General features: G+C 54.5%; 1 protein-coding gene across 3 annotated transcripts; it reads left to right on the forward strand.

Moving 5' to 3' along the window:
* The first annotated feature begins 910 nt into the window (after positions 1-910).
* Positions 911-9,945, forward strand: Nfatc4 (nuclear factor of activated T cells 4). 3 transcript variants are annotated; one of them, XM_046465174.2, is made up of 10 exons: positions 912-1,170; positions 2,240-3,335; positions 4,740-4,902; positions 5,587-5,696; positions 5,980-6,152; positions 6,605-6,745; positions 7,636-7,691; positions 7,966-8,092; positions 8,269-8,850; positions 9,544-9,945. In XM_046465174.2, exons 1-10 carry the CDS (start codon positions 1,071-1,073, stop codon positions 9,609-9,611), a joined length of 2,616 nt encoding a protein of 871 aa, XP_046321130.1. In that variant the 5' UTR covers positions 912-1,070; the 3' UTR covers positions 9,612-9,945. The 3 variants fall into 3 exon arrangements, with proteins under 3 accessions (XP_046321131.1, XP_046321130.1, XP_046321129.1); XM_046465173.2 differs by having other exon boundaries at positions 914-1,170; positions 5,497-5,696; XM_046465175.2 differs by lacking the exon at positions 8,269-8,850 and having other exon boundaries at positions 911-1,170; positions 5,497-5,696.
* The last annotated feature ends 611 nt before the right edge of the window (positions 9,946-10,556 follow it).

Here is a 10,556-nt window from a genome sequence, read left to right on the forward strand (position 1 = left end):
CTGGGTTTCGAGGCCCCCGGTCTCTAGTAAACCTGGCTAGGATTTTTAGGAGAGCCGGAGCGGGATGCCATCGATTCAAAGATTCATTCCAGACTACAGTTCTAGAGAGGAGGGAGCCAACTTCCCTTGGAGGCTAATTAATGACCCCTCTGGGTGACTGGGACTAGGGTAGCTGCAAAGCCCGGCCTGGATCTACGCCCATCAGGGGTTGTGGGTCTTTGACTAGATCTCCAAGCCTCTTGAGCTCGGACTTCTCTGAGAGACATCCAATTCTGCTAGAAGTTCTTCACCTCCGGGAATGGGGAGGGATGGTGCGTGGAGCTGCTGATTCAGGAGGGCAAAGGTTTCTATAAGGTCCAGGCAAAGTGGCCTCAGCCAGAGACTTAGGAGGAAAGTCCTTTTCTTCTTCAAAGCAACTTGGAACCACTCTTTACCCCACAGGCCGCCTGACCCCAAGTTAAGAGGGAAAGGGGAGGAGAGGTAGTCCTTCCTTGCTATGTGCTGGCTACACAAGTTTTAAGAACTTAGGGAATTTGTGTACCCTGGGCCTTCTACATTAGGGCCCCAGGATGTGTCCCCTTTAAGACGCTCGGACCCACAACCCCGAAAAGAGACCTAGAGGGGTGGGGACTGGGCGCCCTGCGGGAAATGATTGTCACAACTCCTGGCCAATAGGCATCTTTAGGGTCGTAACACTCTTGGAGGGATCGTTTCCCAATTCAGTTTTTTTTTTTTAATTGAGGGGGAGGGACTGGAGAGAGGAAAGAGGGAGGGAGGTGGGGGAGGACGAGGGGCGCGTGGTTTTCCCATCTCATCCCTGTAGGAGGGGCCGGAGCATCCCGAGTAGCCAATCAGGGATAGGCTGGGGGGGCCGCTTTGAAGAAGTTTGGGGGAAAAAAGTTTGGAAAAGTTTCTATAATAACGAGGGGGCGTCCGGAGGGAGGCGGCAGAGACGGAGGAGGGGGCGTCTCAGAAAAAGGGAGGGAGGGAGCCACTCGCGTGAAGATACAGCAGCCTCCTGAGCTCCCCCCTCCCACCCAGGCCGGGACCTGGGGGCTCTGTCCGGATCCATGGGGGCAGCGAGCTGCGAGGATGAGGAGCTGGAATTTAAGCTGGTGTTCGGGGAGGAAAAGGAGGCCCCCCCGCTGGGCGCGGGGGGGTCGGGGGAAGGTTAGTGCGGGGCTGGGAAGGGGTCTTGGGGTCAGTGAGTGAAAGGCCCCGGGATTTTGAGTCTGGAGAATTTAAGGCAGCGAGCCTGGGGTGGGGGGGTGAGGGGTTAGAGGTTGAGGGGAGTCGGGGGGCTTGCTAGTCTGCTAAAGTGAGGCTGGGGGCCCGGACACCACTTTCTCCTTTTTAGGTCGTGACTGGGGTGGGGGTGGGGGTGCCGTTGGCTGCGCGCCGCCTCCCGGCTGGGCTGACTGTCACTGGGATGGGGGGACGGGCGGGAATGGCGGCCCCGAGGACCTCGGACGCAGGGTAAGGGGAGATTTGCCTTTGGAGTTTGCGCTTTTCGGACTGAACCTGGTCCTACAGACGGGACGCACCTGGCTGGGGGAGCTCTCAGGCCGCGCCAGGGCGCCCCTCCCCCTCCCCCGTCTGGCCGCAATGAGAGGCAGATGGCGGGGACCCAGCCGGGGGCGGCGGCCGCCGCTCGCACGAAACCCGCGCTGCCCGCTGCCCCCCCTTCCCGGCTGGGCCCGGCACGCATCACCCCCTTGGCTGCACCCCCGCCCCCAGGTTGGGGGGAGCGAGGGAGTCACCTCCCCCTCGTCACCACAGCCATCCCCCTCACCCCGCCCAGGCCACAGTTGCGATGGCAACTGGGGCTTCTGCCAGCGCCGTTTGGGGGTTTGGGAACCGCTGCTAATTGGGTTCATGTGTGAGTCGCCCCCAGCCCAGCCCATAGGCTCGCTAAACACGCCTCCAGGCCCTGCTCCGGCCCCTCTCAACCCACTTCCCTCACCTTAAGACCCGCCCCCTCTGGTACCCTAGGTCCCAGGGCCAGCATCCCAAGAGTGAGAGGTTCTGTGAGTGGGAAAAGGCCTGGCACACCTACCTGTCTTTTCCATCTTCTGACGTCCAAGTTTGCTTTTGTCTTGTGGCTCTGAAGGGCTCCGTAAAGACCCCTCGTAGCTGAGGAGGGGGGTACATAGCAGGATTTAGAGACTGACCACTGGAAGAACCTAAACATCTCACCAGCTTCTCCCCATCTCTCTCTACCCTCTTCCTATTTTGACAGAACTGGACTCCGAGGATGCCCCACCATGCTGCCGTTTGGCCCTGGGGGAGCCCCCTCCCTATGGCGCTGCCCCTATTGGCATTCCCCGACCTCCACCCCCTCGGCCTGGCATGCACTCACCACCGCCCCGTCCGGCTCCTTCACCTGGCACCTGGGAGAGCCAGCCTGCCCGGTCGGTGAGGCTGGGAGGGCCAGGAGGGAGTGCTGGGGGTACAGGGGGTGGCCGTGTTCTTGAGTGTCCCAGCATTCGCATCACCTCCATCTCTCCCACTCCTGAGCCACCGGCCCCACTAGAAGACAATCCTGATGCCTGGGGGGACAGTTCTCCCAGAGATTATCCCCCGCCGGAAGGCTTTGGGGGCTACCGAGAGGCCGGAGGCCAGGGTGGAGGGGCCTTCTTCAGCCCCAGCCCAGGCAGCAGCAGTTTGTCCTCGTGGAGCTTCTTCTCCGACGCCTCGGATGAGGCAGCCCTGTATGCCGCCTGCGATGAGGTGGAGTCTGAGCTAAATGAGGCCGCTTCCCGCTTTGGCCTGGGCTCGCCACTGCCCTCGCCCAGGGCTTCCCCTAGGCCATGGACCCCTGAGGATCCCTGGAGCCTGTATGGTCCTAGCCCCGGAGGGCGGGGTCCTGAGGACAGCTGGCTACTCCTCAGCGCTCCTGGGCCCACCCCAGCCTCCCCTCGTCCTGCTTCTCCCTGTGGCAAGCGGCGCTATTCCAGCTCCGGAACCCCATCATCGGCTTCTCCAGCCCTATCCCGCCGTGGCAGTCTGGGGGAAGAGGGGCCTGAGCCACCTCCTCCTCCCCCATTGCCTCTGGCACGGGACCCTGGCTCCCCTGGCCCCTTTGACTACGTGGGGGCCCCAACATCAGAGAGCATCCCTCAGAAGACCCGAAGGACTTCAAGCGAGCAGGCAGTGGCTCTGCCTCGGTCCGAGGAGACTGCTTCGTGCAATGGAAAGCTGCCTTCGGGAGCAGAGGAGGCTGTGGCTCCTTCAGGTGGTTCCCGGAAGGAGGTAGCTGGTATGGACTACCTGGCAGTGCCTTCTCCCCTTGGGTGGTCCAAGGCCCGGATTGGGGGACACAGCCCTATCTTCAGGTGAGGGTTGCATCTGGCACTACCCCTCACTTCAAACATCCCATTAGGGAAATGGGAGGGTCAAAGGATGAGTTTTAAGAGAGATTTTAGTTCTTGGTGCCTTTCACATTTCAAAAGAGAAGTCCATGATCATACCCCTCCCCCAACCTTGATTTTAGGGACAATTAGAAAACATGAGCCTCTTTAGACTGATTTGCAGAACCTTTAAGCCCATTAGAAAAAAAAACCCTTCCCCATGCTGTTCTAGGAGGACCAGTTAGGTAAAGGCAGAGTTCTGCTAGGATACCCAACAACTCCACCTCTGTCCTGCTGTAGCTGGGTGTTGAACTTGAGCTGGATTTCAGTCTTTTCTCTGGTCCTTAAGATACTCAAGTTGCTAGCCCTATGTTCTGTTACAGAATGTTCCCTTTCTCTATCTAACTCTTAATTTGTAGGGTCTGACCTCATGGCTTCAGAGCATAACTGCCAATTTGAATAAAATGGCATATGTTTGAAAGTCAAAGAATTACTGTTAAAACTTGCAGTTCTACCCCTTCCACTCTCAAAGAACCCTGCCTATTTCAATAATCCTAAATCCTGAGATGTCAGACTGAACTGATTCCATCCAGAAAAGCTTCTAAAGGAAAGAGACCTTAACATGAGATCCTCTAGCTTGCCCATAAGACAGGGAGTCTCAATCTCAGCATCACTTGTATTTTGAGCTGGGTAATTTGTTGTATGGACCTGTGCTGGGCATTGTAGGATGGTTTAGCAGCCTCACTGACTTGTACCCATGAGACACTATTAATACCCCCTCCACCAGTTGTGGTGACCAAAAATGTCCCCAGGAATTGCCAGATATTTCCTGGGGTGGCAGTGGGGGGGCAATTATCAGTTGACAGCCACTGGCCTAGCTTATCTGAGAGTATACTCTAAGAAAGGGTGCTCCATTTGAAAGGCTTCAGCTCCCCAGAACTCTGCCTACCAGCCTCAACTTGTGGAAAGGGAGATGACCTGGGAATAGAAAGTAGTCCTAGGACTGTCAGTGACTGCTGGCCTCTTTTATTTGTAAAACAAGGGGGTTCATGTCTGATGGCTTTTCTGGTCTGCACTGGCACTTCTTTATATTACTTTGCCCTCTCATTCTGGGGATTAGGGTGGACTTGGGGGTTCCTTTGTAACCAGGTAAAGTTTCTTCATCCCAAATTCAAACCCTGTATTCAGAGCAGGGGAGAAGGGCTGTTGTCATCTTGCATTCCTTATTTCAAGGGATCTCTTACCTATTTCTTCCTGCTCTGTGCTTTTGGACTTTACTGTGATTTCCTCTTTCTCCCACACCTGAATTCCCTCTCTCTTCACAGACCCAGTGGGAACCTGACTGGGGTTTGAGGTTGCAAATGATCAGTGCTCTTCTCTTCTACCTAGGACCTCTGCCCTACCCCCTCTGGACTGGCCTCTGCCCAGCCAGTATGAGCAGCTGGAGCTGAGGATCGAGGTGCAGCCTAGAGCCCACCACAGGGCCCACTATGAGACAGAGGGCAGCCGGGGAGCTGTCAAAGCTGCTCCTGGTGGTCACCCTGTAGTCAAGGTAAGGGGCAGAGGGCAGTTCTGATATCCTTTTTCCTCTTTCATCTCACAGCTCTGCAGATGGGCCCTAGCTGTATAGACCCATGGCACTGCCCTTTCCCACACTCCCTCTCAGCTCTGACCCGGCAGGCAGCTTGGGGGAAGGGCTGGAGTTGGGGGAGGAGGGGTGCACTTCAAGGACCCGGATATACTCTCTACTTTTCTGTCTTCCCACCCCCACTCAACTCATCCCGTGGGACATTGGCTTCATGTCTAGTCTGGAAAATGGTGGCTTGCCAGATGTGGGGGAGGGGTTCAGCTGAGGCCAAAGGTCACTGGGCCTTAGGTTTTCTCTATATTGAGTTGGGCCAGTCTCTCTTGGAATCTCTTCCTCTTTTTGCCCAGCCCAGTTTAGGTCTTATTCCAAGAATAACACTGAACTCCAGGCCACGTTTTCTCCACAACTGGTGCCCAGTTCCCCCAGGGGATCCCTTCCAGGATATCCTTTATCTTTTATTGTCCCTAACCCCTGGTGAACTAAAAATCCAGGGGTGGATAAAGGATGAGACAGTGGACAGTGGGACCTCCAGTTAGGTGGCCTGTTTCCCTCTGCCAGCTCCTAGGCTACAGTGAGAAGCCACTGACCCTACAGATGTTCATTGGCACTGCAGATGAAAGGAACTTGAGGCCTCATGCATTCTATCAGGTGCACCGCATTACTGGGAAGATGGTAGCCACTGCCAGCTATGAAGCTGTCGTCAGTGGTACCAAAGTATTGGAGATGACCCTGCTCCCTGAGAACAACATGGCTGCAAAGTAAGTCCCCACTCAACTTCCTCTCAATTTGCAGGATTTAGGACCAGTGAGGCCTACTTCTTTCTCTTCCCAGAGGAGATAGACATTATCCCTAAGAGCTGGTTTCTAGCCTTCTATCATCTTTCTAGATTTGGGGTCTGGGAAGCACTCTGGAGAGGACATCTCTGGGTTAGAAAATAGTCCCCCTAGATACCCTTAGAAGGTCACAAGGCTTTGGATGGAGAGCAGGGGCTTCCCTCCTAGCTTTAGCTAGAAAGGTTGGCCATCTATCCTCTGCCCTCAGCATTGACTGTGCTGGAATCTTGAAGCTTCGGAATTCAGACATTGAGCTGCGGAAGGGTGAGACAGACATCGGACGCAAAAACACGCGTGTGCGACTGGTGTTCCGGGTGCACGTGCCACAGGGCGGAGGCAAGGTCGTCTCGGTGCAGGCAGCATCGGTGCCCATTGAGTGCTGTGAGCAAAGAGGCCTTGGCTATTTCTCTGTCTCTTATGACTGTGTGTTTGCTGCCACCTATTTCCTGTGTCCTTTCTGTCCTGGTTGCTCTTAGAGACTCTTTTCAACGGATGTGGGAGTGGTAAGGATGGTGTTCTCGTTTGCCTTTGCTATGGACTCTGTCTCTGGGCTGACCTAAAGTGACTCTGCACCCCATCTTCCTCTAGAATGGCCTGTGCACTTGTTTGGGTAACTCCCTAGCTTACCCTGTTCACCTCTTTCAGCTCCAGGAGTGGTCCCTTATAATGGATAAGTACAATGGAAAAGTATCTCATGGATACTTTTGATTTACTGTGTGTCTGCCACTGAGGATGGCTCCCCAGGTCTGGTGGCATGTATTCCAAAGAGGGTTGGGGCAGAGGAGGCCTTCACACCTACCCCAGCCAGGCTTCTTCCTTGCACTGCTCTGCAGCCCAGCGCTCAGCCCAGGAGCTGCCCCAGGTGGAAGCCTACAGTCCCAGTGCTTGCTCAGTGAGAGGAGGCGAGGAACTAGTACTGACTGGCTCCAACTTCCTGCCGGACTCCAAGGTGGTGTTCATTGAGAGGGGCCCTGGTGAGTACCCACCTGGGAGGGGAGAGTAAGCAGGAAGAGCTTGTAACTGGTGGTGAAAGATCTCTGGCATTGTCACTAAGCTAGTTGGTTGAGCCTTAGTTTCTTTATCTGTTGAATGGGACAGATTCTCCCAACCCCACCACTGTACTGTCTGCTTCCCATGGGGAGATGGGTAGCAATCTAAAACATTGAGAATGCTGAGTAAATATAAGAAATATACATCCTGTTTATTAAAGAGGAGCCAGCTTTAAGATGATTTACCCCCATATAGATATAGTAAATAAAGAGAAGGGATAACTCACCCTCACAGCTTCTCCAGAGCTCTTCCTGAGTTATGGGACATAAGCACAGTTACAGATGTAAGAGCCTATGATGTGTCCCAAGTGGAGCTCAGTGTGAAGAAACGAAAGACTGAGGGTTTCAGATACAACCACCAGCCTGAGGCCTTTCCCCAACCTCAGTCATGCTCACCAAGAATCTCAGCCCCTAGACCCACATTTAGCACCCTGGGACAATGTTAGAGCATCTTCAGAGGTTCTGTTCATGAGACTTGAGGGTCTCTCTGCCTTCCTCAATGCTGACATCCCCTCTCAGCATGGGAGAGGATGTTTGGACTTGGGTGGGAGGTTTCCAGAGTTGCTTCTGTCACTAACTCGTTCTAGTCCCTTTGCTGGTCGTGTGATCCCCTCTGATCTTAGTTTATTTCCCTGAATCTTAGGGAAGTTTTTAAACCATTCAATTGAGTAAACACAAAATGGCCTCTTTTGTGCCAGACCTTCTAAAAACCTTCTGGATTTGGTCTTGGCTCCAGTAGAAGGGGAAAGGGTAGGGGACTAGGGCAGGGGCAGGGGCCTGGAGTTGGGCTGGAGCTCTCTGTTCCCCTTGCACAGATGGAAAGCTGCAATGGGAGGAGGAGGCCACAGTGAACCGATTGCAGAGCAATGAGGTACCAGTATCACTGGGGAACCCATCCTGGAGGCTGTAGGGTGGGAGAAGTCAGGAAATTCTCAAGTGGGTCCCTTGGCCATGGGAGTGGATTCCAGAGCTACGTATTCTTTCCTGGAGGAGTCTGGCCACTCTGGAAGCAGGTTCATCTCTAGGGAATGAACTTTGCTCCTCAGCAAGTGGAAAAAACTAGGAGGTGAGGTTTGGGTCCTTAGAAGGGCTGGGCAGAGCCCAGATTCTTGAGGGCCCTTGCCTCATCTTCTGCTCTTTTCCAGGTGACACTGACCCTGACTGTCCCTGAGTACAGCAACAAGCGTGTGTCCCGGCCAGTCCAGGTCTACTTTTATGTCTCCAATGGGCGGAGGAAGCGCAGTCCTACCCAGAGTTTCAAGTTCCTGCCTGGTATGCTGTAGGACAGCTATGGTGGGGACTGAGGCATGGGGGTAGAGGGATATAGTGCCCCATCCTGAGGGGTCAAGGGATGAATGAAACCTGAGAAGGGAAGGTGATTGGAAGGTGTGCAGAGGGGACATTGACAGACTCTCACCAGCATGTCCTCCTGCTTCCCATCTTCCCAGTGATCTTCAAGGAGGAGCCCCTACCAGACTCATCTCTCCGGGGCTTCCCTTCAGCATCGGGCCCCCCTTTTGGCACTGACATGGACTTCTCACCACCCAGGCCCCCCTACCCCTCCTATCCCCATGAAGACCCTGCTTATGAAAATCCTTACCTGTCAGAAGGTTTTGGCTATGGCACGCCCCCTATGTACCCACAGACAGGGCCCCCACCATCTTACAGATCAGGCCTGCGGATGTTCCCTGAATCTCGGGGTACCACAGGTTGTGCCCGCCCACCTCCAGTCTCCTTCCTTCCCCGCCCCTTCCCTAGTGACCCATATGGAGCACGGGGCTCCTCTTTTCCCCTGGGACTTTCATTCTCTCCTCCAGCCCCCTTTCGGCCTCCACTACCTTCATCCCCACCACTTGAAGGCCCCTTCTCTACCCAAAGTAGTGTTCATTCCCTACCCGCTGAGGGATACAATGAGGTAGGGCCAGGCTATGGCCCTGGGGAGGGGGCTCCGGAGCAGGAGAAATCCAGGGGTGGCTACAGCAGCGGCTTCCGAGACAGTGTCCCTATCCAGGGTATCACGCTGGAGGAAGGTGGGTGTGGGACCGGGGAATGTGAGTGTGAGTGGGTGCGAGAGATTGCTCTGCGTGTTTGCTGAGGGCTGGAGCTTGGCTTTGCAGAGTTTGGGCATTCCTGATCTCTCAGAGCCAGTTGGAAGGCCCCAGGAATAAGATCTTGGTGTGTGTGACCACTTGAATTCAGTTAGCTTATTCTGAAGATTGCATGGAGTTCCTGTCCCAGCCTTTTACCTGCCTCTGCCCAAATCACAAAATCTCAAAGCAAGAAGTATTTTTCAAGGCCATCTCATTTCTCTCTGAATTTGCAGTTCTGGGGGTTGGGGACAGTGGCTTGCTGAGGTCCTAGTCAAGCACAGTTTTTCCTTGCCTCAGCCTTCCCCCAGCATGGTGACTGTGGTTGGCATTGATGATGAGGGACCTTCGTGCTTTGCCTCTTCTCTCCCCCACTGGCTATGCCCACTGACACCGATGGCCCTGACATGCCAGCAGGAATAGGCTGGGATGGGGGCCTGGGAGTCCACATGGATGAATTTGGGCAAGATTTGGTTAGGAGTGGGTGTCAAGACACATTGGGGAAACCTAGGCTCAGTGAAAGAGAAGCCAGTGGAAAAGGAACCTAGAGATGTTCTAGCCCAAGGCCTGCCTAGAATGGATTGGGGATCTCTGGGCTTGCCCCAGGCCAGTCTCTCAACTGCCCCTCCTTTACAGTGAGTGAGATCATTGGCCGAGACCTGAGTGGCTTCCCTGCACCTCCTGGAGAAGAGCCTCCTGCCTGAACCACCACCTGGCAAACCCAGCCCAAGTCTCAGCCCTGCCTGCTTCCCCTTCTACCTGGATGCTGGCTCCAGAAGCTTTGGGCCAACTCTAGTTTCTTTTTCCCCAGCTTCTGCCTGTCTCCCCTCCTCTCCCACCAAATGAGGTGTGGCCCCCAGGCCTGGTGCTGCCTTGAAGGACTGGGGGAGGGATTGTGTAGAGGGCAGAGGAAGGGGGTGGAGACCGAGGCTGGGTGCCAGAACTGACAGGTGGAGATGATGTCCAGCTTGTGTGCAGGCTATGGTGCTGTGAGGCTGGGGACAGGTTGATGGGTAATAAACTGCTCACTGACCAGTGTTTCAGGCTCCAGAGCTCTTTGGAGAGGGTGATGCAGCTTACTCCAGTCCTGGCCCAAGGAGGCTGAGAAATTGGAAAGAGATGGCCGAGAACATCGCATGCCAAGGAGCTTCCTGGGTGACAAGGGGAGGCATGAAGGGGTTCCAGAGGCTCCCTGACTGGGGCTGAGGTTGGAGAACAGGACTTGAGTAGGCCTCTCTACCCTGTTTTCTGTGGGATTCATATTCTTTTAGGAGCTTTGGGATGGGACCTAGTAATCTTTTTTTTTTTCTCCAAATTCTTTTGTCTTGCTGCCACCCAGATGATTCTGATTCATAGCCAATGTGAGGAAACACTAGTGTAATCATTCCCTCATATACAGAGGAGGAATTTCAGAGAGGGAAAGGGACTTGCTCAAGACCACATAACTAAATAGTAGCATCTTGGTTGCTGCATTCCTGGACTCTTTGACCTCAAAGATATGGGATCCTGAGGCTCATTCCTTGTAGTGAGGGAGATGAGGAAGAGCTGGCATGGGCCTGTCTGTACTCTGGGTCTCCAAAGTATAGATTAGGCCCTGCTGTATTCTCCAAAGTATAGACAAGGTACTGCCATTACTTCATTGTTAGACA

The sequence above is a fragment of the Marmota monax genome, unplaced genomic scaffold (genome assembly GCF_021218885.2).
Source record: "Marmota monax isolate L192 unplaced genomic scaffold, Marmota_monax_Labrador192_F-V1.1 WCK01_AAM20220418_F8-fsc00079, whole genome shotgun sequence".
In the NCBI taxonomy this organism is placed as follows: Eukaryota; Metazoa; Chordata; class Mammalia; order Rodentia; family Sciuridae; genus Marmota; species Marmota monax.

Bases quoted from the DNA above. Each gene is read 5' to 3' on its own strand.
- Nfatc4 (XM_046465173.2), top strand. From the start codon at position 1,071: ATGGGGGCAGCGAGCTGCGAGGATGAGGAGCTGGAATTTAAGCTGGTG. The intron at 7,692-7,965 runs GTACCAGTATCA...GCTCTTTTCCAG, and splicing joins ACCGATTGCAGAGCAATGAG to GTGACACTGACCCTGACTGT. The intron at 8,851-9,543 runs GTGGGTGTGGGA...CCTCCTTTACAG, and splicing joins GGGTATCACGCTGGAGGAAG to TGAGTGAGATCATTGGCCGA.